This window comes from Salmo salar, chromosome ssa12 (genome assembly GCF_905237065.1).
Source record: "Salmo salar chromosome ssa12, Ssal_v3.1, whole genome shotgun sequence".
Taxonomy (NCBI): domain Eukaryota; kingdom Metazoa; phylum Chordata; class Actinopteri; order Salmoniformes; family Salmonidae; genus Salmo; species Salmo salar.
Window position 1 is genome coordinate 18,913,557 of NC_059453.1, and position 16,013 is coordinate 18,929,569.

Below are 16,013 nucleotides of genomic sequence, written 5' to 3' on the forward strand. Positions count from 1 at the left end.
AATCACACAGCCATTTTTCAACCTAGCATATAATGTCACAAAAACCAAAACCACAGCTAAATGCAGCACTAACCTTTGATGATCTTCATCAGATGACACACCTAGGACATTATGTTATACAATACATGCATGTTTTGTTCAATCAAGTTCATATTTATATCAAAAACCAGCTTTTTACATTAGCATGTGACGTTCAGAACTAGCAAACATACCAAAAACTTCCGGTGAATTTACTAAATTACTCACGATAAACGTTCACAAAAAACATAACAATTATTTTAAGAATTATAGATACAGAACTCCTTTATGCAATCGCAGTGTCAGATTTTAAAATAGCTTTTCGGCAAAAGCACATTTTGCAATATTCTGAGTAGATAGCTCGCCATCACGGGCTAGCTAATTTGACACCCACCAAGTTTGGCACTCACCAAACTCAGATTTACTATAAGAAAAATTGGATTACCTTTGCTGTTCTTCGTCAGAATGATCTCCCAGGACTTCTACTTCATCCACAAATGTTGTTTTGGTTCAAAATAATCCATAGTTATGTTCAAATATCCTCTGTTTTGTTCTTGCGTTCAAGACACTATCCGAACGGTGACGCGCGGACGCATGTCGTGACAAAAAATTCCAAAATATTCCATTACCGTACTTCGAAGCATGTCAAACGCTGTTTAAAATCAATTTTTATGTGATTTTTCTCGTAAAATAGCGATAATATTCCGACCGGGAGACGTCTTTTTCGTTCAAAGACTGAAAATGTAAAATGGACTCTTCACGTGCATGCGCGCCCCCGTCTCATTGTTCTCAGATCGACCACTATCCAAATGCGCTACTGTTTTTAAGCCTGGGACTGCAAAGTCATCATTCAACGTTCTGGCGCCTTCTGAGAGCCTATGGGAGCCTAAAGTTTCTAAAACTGTTTGAATGGTGTCTGTGAGTATAACAGAACTCATATGGCAGGCAAAAATCTGAGAAGATTCCAAACAGGAAGTACCCTCTCTGACCATTCCTTGAGCTTCTTGGCTCTGTTTATTGAAAACGTAGGATCTTTGCTGTAACGTGACATTTCCTACGGCTCCCATAGGCTCTCAGAACCCGGGAAAAAGCGGAATGATGTAATTCCAGCCGCTGGCTGAAAAACATTAGCGCCTTTGGTAAGTGCTCTATCAGGGGACCATCAGACTGAGGCTCGTGCACGAGGGGATCCCATGTTTTTATTTTCTCTCTCTTTGAAGGTAAACACGCTTTCCCGGTCGGAATATTATCGCTTTTTTACGAGAAAAATGGCATAAAAATTGATTTTAAACAGCAGTTGACATGCTTCGAAGTATGGTAATGGAATATTTAGAATTTTTTTTGTCACGAAACGCGTCGGGCGCGTAACCCTTATTTACCCTTTCGGATAGTGTCTTGAACGCACGAACAAAACGCCGCTATTTGGATATAACTATGGATTATTTGGGACCAAACCAACATTTGTTATTGAAGTAGAAGTCCTGGGAGTGCATTCTGACGAAGAACAGCAAAGGTAATAACATTTTTCTTATAGTAAATCTGACTTTGGTGAGGGCTAAACTTGGTGGGTGTGTAAATAGCTAGCCCTGTGATGCCAGGCTATCTACTTAGAATATTGCAAAATGTGCTTTCACCCAAAAGCTATTTTAAAATCGGACATAGCGTGTGCATAAAGGAGTTCTGTATCTATAATTCTTAAAATAATTGTTATGTTTTTTGTGAACGTTTATTGTGAGTAATTTAGTAAATTCACCGGAAGTTTGCGGGGTTATGCTAGTTCTGAACATCACATGCTAATGTAAAAAGCTGGTTTTTGATATAAATATGAACTTGATTGAACAAAACATGCATGTATTGTATAACATAATGTCCTAGGGGTGTCATCTGATGAAGATCATCAAAGGTTAGTGCTGCATTTAGCTGTGGTTTGGATTTATGTGACATTATATGCTAGCTTGAAAAATGGGTGTCTGATTATTTCTGGCTGGGTACTCTGCTGACATAATCTAATGTTTTGCTTTCGTTGTAAAGCCTTTTTGAAATCGGACAGTGTGGTTAGATAAAGGAGAGTCTTGTCTTTACAATGTTGTAAAATAGTCATATGTTTGAAAAATTGAAGTTTTTGTATTTTTGAGGAATTTGTAATTCGCGCCACGCCCATCATTGGCGATTGGAGCAGGTGTTCCGCTAGCGGAACGTCTAGATGTAAGAGGTTTTAAACAACCACTAACAACCGTATCTTTCCAGACAAAACATACCAACAGTTGAATGACAATCAGCACCTCAAATTTTAATCCGCTGATGCATAGGCTGAGAAACGAACCCGAGCCTCCCGCATGGCAGGCGAGAATTCTACCGCTGAACCACCAACGCGCTCTCTAGCAAAATTACCCGGTTTGTGACAGTTAAAGCATCTATTTCCCCTTTTCTTTTGACTGTCTCTATCCACTTTTCTTGACTTCCTCCCTTTCTGTGTCTTGGTGGGGGCCTTGGGAGTCCTCTCCATCTGAGAGGATTTACTACTCATGTTTGTTCAATTACTATCGTAGTTATTCTGCTCCTTCTTACAGTCTGTGTCTACTTGCTATTAATCTTTATGTGTATGCTATTTACCGTTGTTAACCTAGAATTGAAGAATAATTATTCGTATGGACCCTGACACATTGTTTATATCTCACATGTAGACGAACCAATACCTGTCTTTTCTCGCGACTGTTGACTGAACAACATATTCATCTCACACGCGAACAATTATCCTAGAATAATTATTCTATCTCTCTCTAAACTTTTTCTATAGAGGTGTCTGTTGATCGAACATTAGGTCGCATACGTATGTAACTATAAGCTATTTTCCAGGGGTCATAAGGCCCTAGTTAACGGCCTATTTATCTGTTACTCCTTGTAAATGTTGACTTTAATATCCCGTATCTCACTCCGCTATATTAGGTTTCCCTTCTTCAATGGATAATCAGACCTAAATGGACACCCCCCTAAAGATCTGACTATCCCCTTCTAACGAATTTCCCCTTACGTCTGTTGACCCTTTTCTACGTTTTCAGGTCTCACCATAAGCGCTAGTTTAGTTCTATGCAGTGGCCACAGTTGCACAGGGTCATTACGGACCCTGTTTCGACATTTTTGAATTTACAACTAATTCCTGTCTTCCATTTTCACAGAATACTTGGTTGCCTTTAAAACATTTTTCTCTATGCAAACTTATGAAGATAGGTCACCAGCTATAACCTCCGTAGATTTCAGCGTCTAACACCCAGAGTACATTAATATATATATATATAATACGTCTCTCCAGAAGATGAGAACTCTACTGGACTGAACAGATGTTCCATATGAGAGGAATGAGGATGTTGATGACCTGGAAGATGGCTCAGATAACTCACAACTTCTGCTGATGATGGCCAGACACACACAACTGAAGGACCTGCTTCATGCTCACCATCTTATAGGTGGGTATGATGTCCTCCAGACTCGTAAAGGTAAAGGAGTGTGTGTCTCGTTGGCCACTGCATACGAAGGCGTCTACCTTGAGACATATAACCTGGAGATAGATCTGGGATCTAATCTGAGGATCTGCCGGCATAACATCCCTCCGTTCATCCCCTTGGAGAGGCTTGTTACGCAGGGCAACATGCAGACAGACATCAGGGACTTCCTGGACACCCTCAGCCAGTATCTCAATGCCTACGCTGGCCGCAAGCAGCAGCTACACCTCACCAAGGAGATCCATAGCTCTGTTCAGGTGGCGGAAAGTAATGCTCTCTGCACTATACTGGTGCTGATGTTCACTATACCAGGAGAGAAGGCTGAGGCTACACTGTGTACACTGCAGTATGCTGACCACACACGCCTGCCCACCCGGGTTAACATAGAGTCTGAAGACACTGCGCTGGTGAGTTCTCCACAATGGAAGAAGAACCAAGCCCTACTCCTGGGGACTCCATTACACACAGCCTTGGTGACCATGAAGAAGAATGGCAATATCGCTTAATCTGATCACAGTATGCTGTAAATACGCTCATGACTGAATAATTGTTTATGTCAATGTATTTCATTTATTTAACATATCTTTTTATACTAATTTCATTGTCAGTCTTCCCTGTGGCTCAGTTGGTAGAGCATGCTGTGTGCAACACCAGGGTTGTGGGTTCGATTCCCACGGGGGGCCAGTACAAAAAAATTAAATAAAGAAAATGCATGAAATGTATGCATTCACTACTGTAAGTCGCTCTGGATAAGAGCGTCTGCTAAAGGACTAAAATGTAATTAAAATCCTTTAATTGCTCCCGCCTTTCACTCTCACATCAATCGCTTTTGCGTTTCATAATTTAATGCCAACATACAGGTGTATCACTCATTTCATCATGTAATGCAGACATACAGGTGTATTCATCATCTAATGCCAATATACAGGTGCATCACTCATTCATCCTTTAATGTAATCATACAGGTGCTATCCCCCAAAACAATGAATAAAGCGCACTGACCTTGTTATTTGCAGCTGAGGTTTCAATGTTGGTAGAATCTCGTCACCGCCTCTGTCGCATACCAGTTTGCCACGGGCCTGTAAAGAACCCTCAGCAAGGGGCCAGGTCTTTAATCTATGGATATTTAATTCGCCCGTGCACGGTTTCGGTGTCTCCCTGGACCGACAGAAGCAGATTTTGAGATCCGGCTCGAAAAGGACCAAGCTGTCAAAGGAATTATTCTATCCCAATGATAATAATTAACAATCAATAAGCCTTGACTAATTCCCAAGGTTTGTAAGACAATGGGGTAATAATTAGGCAAGGACTCTGGTTTCTGCAAAAGGTTCGTACAGTTTATTCAGAGAACGTTCTGCCCAACATTAACAAAGAAGTTAATTTTATGCTCTCTCTCCACTTACGCACACCTCCACACCAAAAGTACATAACCTACGCACACACATACAGTAGGTGAACAGTATCTCTCCCTTGACTTCCCACCACTGTTAATCACTATCCAGCACTGCCTGTTCCTTTCCCCCGAGATTAGGAGAACCTTGAAGGCTACTCCCATATTTCCTCCAAAGCCTCTCAAAGTTGCTAGGTCAGGTAGAACAAATGTCTACTGTTCTCTTAGGTCCTCTAATACACACACACACTTTTCTCTCCCTCTCCAGCCTCTACAAAGACCTTTATGGGACTTACAGTCAGTACTTTAATTATTCATTATACATGCTACATCAACAACTAATTAGATACGTTTCAGAGTGGATTCTTTATTCATTTACTTATAATCATTTATTTCACTTATCACAACTCCATGTATTTTCTGATATTTGATCAGAGATCTTTTATCAGATTATCTCTGGTCACAGCTATGAGATTTCTCTCCTGTGTGTGTTCTCTGGTGTACTGTCAGATTGCCAGATTGAACAAAACTCTTCCCACATTGATCACAGCTATAAGGTTTCTCTCCTGTGTGTGTTCTCTGGTGTACTGTCAGGCCGCTAGATGAAACAAAACTCTTCCCACATTGATTACAGCTATAAGGTTTCTCTCCTGTGTGTGTTCTCTGGTGTACTGTCAGAACGCTAGATGTAACAAAACTCTTCCCACATTGATCACAGCTAAAAGACTTCTCTCCTGTGTGTGTTCTCTGGTGTACTGTCAGATTGCCAGATTGAACAAAACTCTTCCCACATTGATCACAGCTATAAGATTTCTCTCCTGTGTGTGTTCTCTGGTGTATCTTCAGATGGCTAGACGTAGTAAAAATCTTCCCACATTCATCACAACTATACGGTTTCTCTCCTGTGTGTGTTCTCTGGTGTGATATCAGGCTGGTTGAATGAGTAAAACTCTTCCCACATTGAGTACAGCTATACAATTTCTCTCCTGTGTGTATTCTCTGGTGTACAGTCAGAAGGCCAGATGAAACAAAACTCTTCCCACATTCATCACAGCTATAGGGTTTCTCTCCTGTGTGTGTTCTCTGGTGTGATTTTAATTGTCCTGAGAAAACAAAACTTTTTCCACAGTCAGAGCAGCTAAAAGATTTCTCTCCTGTGTGTGTTCTCTGGTGTGATATCAGGCTGGTTGACCGAGTAAAACTCTTCCCACATTGAGTACAGCTAAAAGATTTCTCTCCTGTGTGGATTCTCTGATGAATTTTAATGCCTGCTGAGGAGGTGAATCTCTTCCCACAGTCAGAGCAGCAGTGAGTTCTCTTCCCTGTGGATCTCCGCGGGTGTTTCTTGAGGTGTTCTAACGTGGAGAGACTCTTCGCTGCCTTGTCAGCATCATGTTGTTGGTAGTCACGTCTCTCTCCTGTGTGAACAAGAAAGTCAGACAGATGGTTAAAGGCCCACAACAGCGGAAATCCATTGTAAAAGGTCATGCCAACAGAGTAGCCATGATGTTGTACAACAATTGACGTCTGTAATGAATGTTAAAATTATTTGACAATTGTCTTAAAATGAGCAAGAAAAGTCATATTTTGTCTTGTTTTCACATTAGTAGTAACATCGGTGATTGTAGGCTAGAAATAAGTTATTCATGTTGTTGAAACTCTAAGCAGTGTGGCAGACTGGCTCCAGGTCATCTACAAGTCTCTGCTAGGTAAAGCCCGCCTTATCTCAACACGCTAGTCACCATAGCAGCACCCACCCGTAGCACGCGCTCCAGCAGGTATATCTCACTGGTTACCCCCAAAGCCAATTCTTCCTTTGGCCGCCTTTCATTCCAGATCTCTGCTGCCAATGACTGGAATGATCTGCAAAAATCACTGAAGCTGGAGACTCATATCTCCCTCACTAGCTTTAAGCACCAGCTGTCAGAGCAGCTAACAGATCACTGCACCTGTACATAGCCCATCTGTAAATAGCCCATCCAACTACCTCATCCCCATACTGTATTTATTTATCTTGCTCCTTTGCACCCCAGTATCTCTACTTGCACATTCATCTTCTGCACATCTACCATTCCAGTGTTTAATTGCTATAATGTAATTACTTCGCCACCATAGTCTATTTATTGCCTTACCTCCCTTGTCCTACCTCATTTGCACACACTGTATATAGACTTTTTCTACTGTATTATTGACTGTATGTTTGTTTATTCCATGTGTAACTCTGTGTTGTTGTATGTGTCGAACTGCTTTGCTTTATCTTGGCCAGGTCGCAGTTGTAAATGACAACTTGTTCTCAACTAGCCTACCTGGTTAAATAAAGGTGAAAAAAATATATATATTTTCTGCCATTTTCTTCAAATCTGAAAACAATGTGAAGCCACACCCAAATACAGAAGAATATCGGTGATGTTGTACCCACGGCAACTATTAAAACCTTCCCCAACCAGAAACCATGGATTGATGGCAGCATTCGCACAAAACTGAAAGTGCGAACCACTGCTTTTAATCAGGGCAAGGCGACCGGAAACATGACCGAATACAAACAGTGTAGCTATTCCCTCCGCAAGGCAATCAAACAAGCTAAGCGTCAGTATAGAGACAAAGTAGAGTCGCAATTCAACGGCTCAGACACCAGAGGTATGTGGCAGGGCCTATAGTCAATCACGGACTACAAAAAGAAAACCAGCCCCGTCGCGGACCAAGATGTCTTGCTCCCAGACAAACTAAACAACTTCTTTGCTCGATTTGAGAACAATACAGTGCCACCGACATGGCCCGCTACCAAAACCTGCGGACTCTCCACCGCAGCCAACGTGAGTAAAACATTTAAACGTGTTAACCCTCGCAAGGCTGCCGGCCCAGACGGCATCCCTAGCCACGTCCTCAGAGCATGTGCAGACCAGCTGGCTGGTGTGTTTACGGACACATTCAATCAATCCCAGTCTGCTGTTCCCACATGCTTCAAGAGGGCCACCATTGTTCCTTTTCCCAAGAAAGCTAAGGTAACTGAGCTAAACGACAATCGCCCCGTAGCACTCACTTCCGTCATCATGAAGTGCTTTGAGAGACTAGCAAAGGATCATATCACCTCCACCCTACCTGACACCCTAGACCCACTCCAATTTGCTTACCGACCCAATAGGTCCACAGACGATGCAATTGCAATCACACTGCCCTAACCCATCTGGACAAGAGGAATACCTATGTAAGAATGCAGTTCATCGACTACAGCTCAGCATTCAACACCATAGTACCCTCCAAACTCGTCATTAAGCTCGAGACCCTGGGTCTCAACCCCGCCCTATGCAACTGGGTCCTGGACTTTCTGACGGGCAGCCCCCAGGTGGTGAGGGTAGGAAACAACATCTCCACCCCGCTGATCCTCAACACTGGGGCCCCACAAGGGTGCGTTCTCAGCACTCTCCTGTATTCCCTGTTCACCTATGACTGCGTGGCCATGCACGCCTCCAACTCAATCATCAAGTTTGCAGAAGACACTACAGTGGTGGGCTTGATTACCAACAACGACGAGACGGCCTACAGGGAGGAGGTGAGGGCCCTCGGAGTGTGGTGTCAGGAAAATAACCTCACACTCAACGTCAACAAAACAAAGGAGATGATCGTGGACTTCAGGAAACAGCACAGAGCACCCTCCCCCATACACATCGACGGGACAGTAGTGGAGAAGGTGGAAAGTTATAAGTTACTCTGCGTACACATCACGGACAAACTGAAATGGTCCACCCACACAGACAGCATGGTGAAGAAGGCGCAACATCGCCTCTTCAACCTCCGGAGGCTGAAGAAATTCGGCTTGTCACCAAAAACACTCACAAACTTTTACAGATGCACAATCGAGAGCATCCTGCCGGGCTGTATCACCACCTGGTACGGCAACTGCTCCGCCCACAACCGCAAGGCTCTCCAGAGGGTAGTGAGGTCTGCACAACGCATCACCGGGGGCAAACTACCTGCGCTCCAGGAACCTACACCACCTGATGTCACAGGAAGGCCAAAAAGATCATCAAGGATAACAACCACCGGAGCCACTGCCTGTTCACCCCACTATCATCCAGAAGGCGAGGTCAGCACAGGTGCATCAAGCTGGGACCGAGAGACTGAAAAACAGCTTCTGTCTCAAGGCCATCAGACTGTTAAACAGCCATAACTAACATTGAGTGGCTGCTGTCAACATACTGACTCAAATCTCTAGCCACTTTAATCATTAAAAATTGGATGTGATAAATGTATCACTAGTCACTTTAAACAATGCCACTTTATGTAATGTTTACATACCCTACATTACTCATCTCATATGTATATACTGTACTTTATACCATCTACTGCATCTTGCCTATGCCGTTCGGCCATCACTCATCCATATATTTATATGTACATATTCTTATTAATTCTTTTACACTTGTGTGTATTAGGTAGTTGTTGTGAAATTGTTAGATTACTTGTTAGATATTACTGCATGGTCGGAACTAGAAGCACAAGCATTTCGCTATGCTCGCATTAACATCTGCTAGCCATGTGTATGTGACCAATAAAATGTTATTTTATTTGGTACACTCAGACGAGTGCTCTGAAATCGGAGTAGATAGCCAGAGCGAATTTATGAAAGCACCCGAATGTCCATTGATAACGCAAAACGACTATACCGTTTAGCTAAGCTAAGAATGACAGGGAATAATCAAGTCAATAAACGTTGGGTAGTTAGTTAGATTATAGTTCATATACTGGCAAGTTTGATGTATATGTAGCCAACTAACGTTACGTAGCTAGTTAACATACCGGTAATAACATGCTAACAAATTGTCAGCCACAATAACGTGTAAGGTAACTTATTTGAAAAGCCATTACTTTATTACATTGCTCAACATTTGTCATAATCAGTTAAAGCAATGAATTTGTATCGGCTCTCGGCTGCATATTTTCCGCCATTTTCTTCAAATCTTAAAACAATGTGAAGCCACACCCATTTCCGGAAGAATTGCATTATGGGCCCTAAAGTACTGCGTGTATACGTCATCCGGGAACTTTTGGCATACTAACTACATCATACTATGACCAATAAGCATACTATATACTCAATTCACATCACAAATAGTAGAGTTAGTATGAGTACTCTAAAACAGCTAATGACTTATCAACAGCTCTAACAATTTGACCCCCACAGGAAATGTACACTGGCAGGTATAGAAAGACCCATTTACTGTATAACCATTGATCCTTGAAGAATATAACATATAAACGCCTCAAATGTTTCAACTGTATTACCCCACCAGAAACCAAAACATAAGCTCGTATAACGCCACTGTTTGAGAAACAAGCACTGTATAGCCTTGAAATCTGGTTAAAACTACCATTTTGACCTTATGGATGGCTAGTCCTTGTATTCATAGTGTTGTCAATTCAGGAGGTAGCCCTGAGCTGGACTCAGGTCCAGCGACTGTCAAGCCAACACCTTATAACTGTTATGCCAAGATGTCTGAACTTCTTGACGAGGTCGCTAGGTTTTGGGTTACGGTTGCTACAATAATTTTCTCTATGAATGTGAGAGTGGTTACATTTCTCCATCCCCCATCCCTCAGCTGTTTACCAAACCAAGTCTCAGGGCTGACATTTTGTTGCTGTTTAAATACTGGGTTGCCCCTTTAAAAAAGCCACACAATCAACCAACCAATCTGCAGTTCAAACAATAACAAAGCTGTAATTCCACCACTGTTTGGGTAGAAAGAAGATGGATGGGGCTGGAGAAATGTAACTAATCTCAAATTCATAGACAGACCTACGGAAGCAAGGACTGACTATCCATGATAAACATTATAGTTTTAACCATGTTGATGCTATACAGTGTTTATTTACATTGTTTCTGAACATTGGAGTAAAAAAAAAATATTTGGGGATCTGATGGGGTACAACAGTTGAACTAAGCTCATGAAGCATGTGCTATATTCTTCAAGAAACAATGGCTATAAATAAACACATTTAAAAAGTCTAAATATGGATGTAGCTATTGCATATGTAACCGATGTGAAATGGCTAGTTAGTTAGCGGTGGTGTCGCTAATAGCGTTTCAATCAGTGACGTCACTCGCTCTGAGACTTGAAGTAGGGTTTCCCCTTGCGTTGCAAAGGCCGCGGCTTTTGTGGCGCGATGGGTAACGATGCTTCGTGGGGTGTCAGTTGTTGATGTGTGCAAGGGTCCCTGGTTCGAGCCCAGGTTGGGGCGAAGAGAGGGACGGAACCTACACTGTTACATTGATGCTGTTGACCCGGATCATTGGTTGCTGCGGAAAAGGAGGAGGTCAAAGGGGGGGTGAGTGTAACCGATGTGAAATGGCTAGTTAGTTAGCGGTGGTGCGCGCTAATAAAGTTTCAATCAGTGACATCACTCACTCTGAGACTTGAAGTAGGGTTTCCCCTTGCGTTGCAAGGGCCGCGGCTTTTGTGGCGCGATGGGTAACGATGCTTCGTGGGGTGTCAGTTGTTGATGTGTGCAAGGGTCCCTGGTTCGAGCCCGGGTTGGGGCGAAGAGAGGGACGGAACCTACACTGTTACACATATTTCCCCTTTAACACCACACATCAGTTCAACAACTGCAGAGTTTATGCCTCTGTATTTAAGACAGTACTTACTAGTGTTAATCAGGGCCCGTTCATCGTTAGAACCATTGGATGCTTTAACATGCCTTTGGGAAACTGAGCCCAGATGTCCAGTTTCCTCCTCTTCATCCAATGTGACAGTCATCTCCCCCTCCTCCTCTTTCACTCTGAACGAGTCTTCCTCTTCTTTAACTGTAACATCTTTCTCTTCTTCTTTCACTGTAACAGCCTCGACCTCTACTTGTTTTTGTATTGTGACATCCTCCTCTTCCTCGACAACGTTTAGCCACAGACCCTCTTTCTCCGTCCAGCAGACCGCCTCTTCTTTAGCAGGAGTAGAGTAGCTTAGTGAGCTCATGGTCGGGAATGTTAGCTAGCTAGGCTAATGCTAACTTAACCAGCCCGCTAGCTGACTATTAACAACAAAACCGTAAATATGAAATTAAATCAGATAACTAATTAGACGACAGAAGTGGGTTTAAAACACAGTGGCTAATATACACTAAAGCATCTAAAGAGCTTTATTGGTTCGGCAATTTTGTCTAGCAAGCTACCGGGTGGCTGACTGTTGTTGCTGTTGAAAGAAGCGTTCCGTCCACTAGATTATACGTCACACTAGCAGCATTGCCTTAAAATCGCACATCGTCATCTGCTGACTGGAGTGGGTAACGCAGTTGAGTAAAATGTATATTTAAATTATTTGACTGAAAGTTAAAGGGTAGGAAGCATGAGATTTTACTCACCAGTGTAAGAACACAGTGTGGTTAAAGACTTCGTGACTACAACTCAGTTACTATCTGGTTACCTATAAGTACAAACAGTTATGTTTTTGCTTCATTACTTATTTCCGGATATCTTCTAAACTACTAATGCACTATTTCTCAACGTCATCTGGAGAATCTACTCTGTGCTACCGAGTTTGTATGCTAGCTTGGTATCTAGCTCAAGATTGTTAATGTTAGCCACACCTCATGCAGCGTGTGATTGTGTTATCTAGTGGGAACCCGTTAGCATGGTAGAGCTTCTGGACATCAGAACAACGATTAGTCACCTCGAACACGACAAATATTTTTTCTTTAACGAGTCTGACGCGAAGTATATACTGCTTTCAGGAGACCAGGCCCAAATCCCTGTCATTCACGTGAAGAAAATGTGGAGACGAGCTGCCAGACGAGCTAAATGCCTTTTATGCTCGCTTTGAGGCAAGCAACTCTGAAGCACGATTGAGAGCACCAGCTGTTTTGGACGACTGTGTGATCACACTCTCCGTAGCCGATGTGAGCAAGACCTTTAAACAGGTCAACATTTACAACGCCGCGGGGACAGACGGATTACCAGGGCGTGTACCCAGAGCATGCGCGGACCAACTGGCAAGTGTCTTCACTGACATTTTAAACCTTTCCCTGAGGTCAGGTGCCAGGACAACTACCTCTCCCTCAACGTGAGCAAGACAGAGGAGATGATCGTGGACTACAGGAAAAGGAGGGCCGAACAGGCCCCCATTAACATCAACGGGGCTGTAGTGGAGCGAGTCGAGAGTTTCAAGTTCCTTGGTGTCCACATCAAAACATAAATGGAAAAACCAAAGACTGTAACACCTTCCCCCCTAAGAGAATGCTTACCACCAACAGACAACTTCAATTACACATTATAATCTACAATGCTTCACCTTCACCAATATAAACATGGCGTCTACTGGCTGTCAACAATTAAAAACAAGAAAAAAACTATAATTTTTTCCCCCACTACTTCTAGAACTCTCATCTTCCTTAAACTCACCAGCTTCTAGAACTCTCACCCTCTTGGAACGAGCCCAAAAACACATCTCCAATACAGAAAAACATGCAGTCAAAATACATTTTGATCCATGGCAACGCACTGGCTAAATGCAAAACTTGTTGAATGCCCACCCCTGAGACAATCAGCAACCAAGTTGTCCTTACCACGGACGTGTGATTTCAAGAGGAAACTCCTGGAATTTCCGAAGTAACTTTCCACCTCACTGCAGAGCTTCTCTCTCTTTTCAGGGTTCACTCGATAGGCATGTTGTTGGATCGGGGCCCAGTCCCCAATGTCATGCTCTAGTACATTTGGGTTGGCACATCTGAGAATGAACCCTGATATTCTAAAAGCAGTGTTAATGTCAATATAATTGTATCCAAAAATGGTCAGTTAGTTGCATAAATAATTATGATTACTAAATGTTACATGAATTGTAAATATGAAATATTTGGTTGCATAGTCTTATTTTCAACGGCTTTTTAATGACATTTTGCTAGGTGGGATAGCCCAATGTCAAAACACAGTTTTAACGTGTCTAAATCAATAACCAATATGCAGAAACAGTTTGTGATATATTGAAAATTGTCGGTTGATTGCATAAATAATTTAGATTACTAAATGTTACATGAAATGTAAATATGAAATATCAAAAGCAAATGTGAAATAAAGACAATTAGCACTTGAATCTTGTAAATAAATACTGGAGTGATTATAAAAATTATGAATCAAATTAGACAAATTTATTACACTGCGTCCATGTGTATAAGCTTCAAGTACATCGGAAGTAAGTTGTTTTCTTTTCAACTTTCAACTTAAACCGAACTTATATTGGAAGTCGGGCATAGTCTTATTTACAACGTCTTTTCAATTACATTTTGGTAGGTGGGATAGCCCCAATGTCAAAACACAGTTTTAACGTGTTCAAATCAATAACCAATATGCAGATACAGTTTGTGATATATTAAAAACCTAAACAGAAAATGTGCTATGTATGCAAACATCTGCCACAATAGTAATCATATAAACGGCTCAAGCACCAAATCACTGATATCAATTGGGGGGGGGGGGAGGAAATCAGGTTGTACGTGCTGTTGAAACTAACACAACTAAAAAAAACACATGGAAATGGGAGATATCTTTTACCTCACAGGTTAGAGGACAACCTGCAGAAGACGGTCAGCTACATTTTGGAGTGATGTATTTAAATGTAGGGGTCGCTAAACAAAGGAACGCAACACTTATTTGTCATCACTCATCGATATCATGCTAAAATCATTTGCATGAGAGGGGGGAGATGAGGTTGCACGTCCTGTTAAAATTAACAGCTAAAAAAACACACGGAATCTGGGAATAATGTGTATATCACTGGTTAGAGGACAACTTGTAGAAAACAGCTAGCTACATTTTGGAGTGTTGCATTTTGATTCAAGTGGGTCGTGTTGTGGAAATTCAGTACTTCGAGAGACTTGGTAATTTCTTCAAACAATAATCTTTATTTAACATTGATTAATTATTGCAATAATGAAACCGTCAGCCCAACAGTCTTAACTGACTGTTAGTCTGAGAGCCTACCCTTTACAGACAACGCACAGTTTATATAGCTAATACCCAGAATGCTTGGTTCCACCCCTCCCATCTAGATTGGGGGGCACCATAAGCCACTTTGGGCTCATCCTGTCTTCATCTGCACCTGGTGTTATATTAAACCCGGACCCTTGCCTAATTTCCCAGATGCCAGGATGTATAAGGACCATTGAGGCCTTTGTTCTACTCCTCTCTATCCCAGCTAAACATACACCATATCTTGTCTATGGAATGCAGGCTCAATCAGACCGGAGACATATGTCTCACATGCCACTAATCATAGAATGGAATGTGGCTGTTTGGTTTTTAATCACGAGACATCAATCAATTGTCAGCTTCAAGCTATCTCTAGTAAAACCCATGTCCTCAACACCCAGAATAGCTGCAGGAAGCTAGAGTGGACACCATAAAACTTAGCATTAGCAGGACAGAAATATCTTACTGTTTGTTAAGTAAATCATTGTTAAATATCCACCAAATGAGGTAAATACATAATTTTTGTGTCACAGTCGCAAATGTGGTAAGTCTCTGTTAAAACGAACAGCTCAAAGACCACACGGAATCTGGGAATAAAGTGTACATCACTGGTTAGAGGACAATTTGTAGAAAACAGCTAGCTACATTTTGAAGTGTTGCATTTTGATTCCAGTGGGTGACCAACGTGGTAAACAGCTAGCTACATTTTGAAGTGTTACATTGTGATTCCAGTGGGTCACCAATGTGGTAAGTGTAACAATTTTTTTGTTAAATCACATAAATAGTAACTCTTTCAATTCAGAGCCTGGATTTTGCCCCTGAGGCTAATATCCATATCATGCTGAAATCAATAGAACAGTCATCAAACGTTTAGGGTTCTACATTGTGACATTACTTCATTGATATCATGAAACAACTCCTTCATGTATGTATTTTCTGATGTTTGAGCAGAGATCTTTTATCAGAGAATCTCTTGTCACATTGATCACAGCTTTGAGGCTTCTCTCCTGTGTGTGTCTGCTGGTGAACAATCAGATTGCTAGATGTAGTAAAACTCTTTCCACATTCATCACAGCTAAAAGGTTTATTTCCTGTGTGTGTTCTCTGGTGTGATACCAGGTTGCCTGACTGAGTAAAACTCTTCCCACATTGA

At 41.9% G+C, this 16,013-nt stretch overlaps 2 protein-coding genes across 2 annotated transcripts; one reads left to right on the top strand and one right to left on the bottom strand.

Moving 5' to 3' along the window:
- The first annotated feature begins 3,319 nt into the window (after positions 1 to 3,319).
- On the top strand, positions 3,320 to 4,024 carry LOC106564414 (centromere protein O-like). The gene has a single exon (XM_014130504.1). The coding sequence runs from the start codon at positions 3,428 to 3,430 to the stop codon at positions 4,022 to 4,024; it is 597 nt and encodes a 198-aa protein (XP_013985979.1). The 5' UTR covers positions 3,320 to 3,427.
- An 809-nt stretch (positions 4,025 to 4,833) lies between these two features.
- LOC106564402 (gastrula zinc finger protein XlCGF17.1-like) lies at positions 4,834 to 13,343 on the bottom strand. Its single transcript, XM_045692068.1, has 2 exons — positions 13,298 to 13,343; positions 4,834 to 6,326 (listed from the first exon to the last, which is right to left on the bottom strand). The coding sequence occupies exons 1-2, from the start codon at positions 13,341 to 13,343 to the stop codon at positions 5,359 to 5,361; spliced, it is 1,014 nt and encodes a 337-aa protein (XP_045548024.1). The 3' UTR covers positions 4,834 to 5,358.
- Between the last annotated feature and the right edge of the window lie 2,670 nt (positions 13,344 to 16,013).

Excerpts from the sequence above, each read along its gene's own strand:
- LOC106564414 (XM_014130504.1), top strand. The coding sequence starts at position 3,428 with ATGATGGCCAGACACACACAACTGAAGGACCTGCTTCATGCTCACCAT.
- LOC106564402 (XM_045692068.1), bottom strand. The coding sequence starts at position 13,343 with ATGTGTTTTTGGGCTCGTTCCAAGAGGGTGAGAGTTCTAGAAGCTG. Across the intron at positions 6,327-13,297 it reads GGTGAGAGTTCTAGAAGCTG|GAGAGAGACGTGACTACCAA; the intron begins GTGAGTTTAAGG and ends TTGTTCACACAG.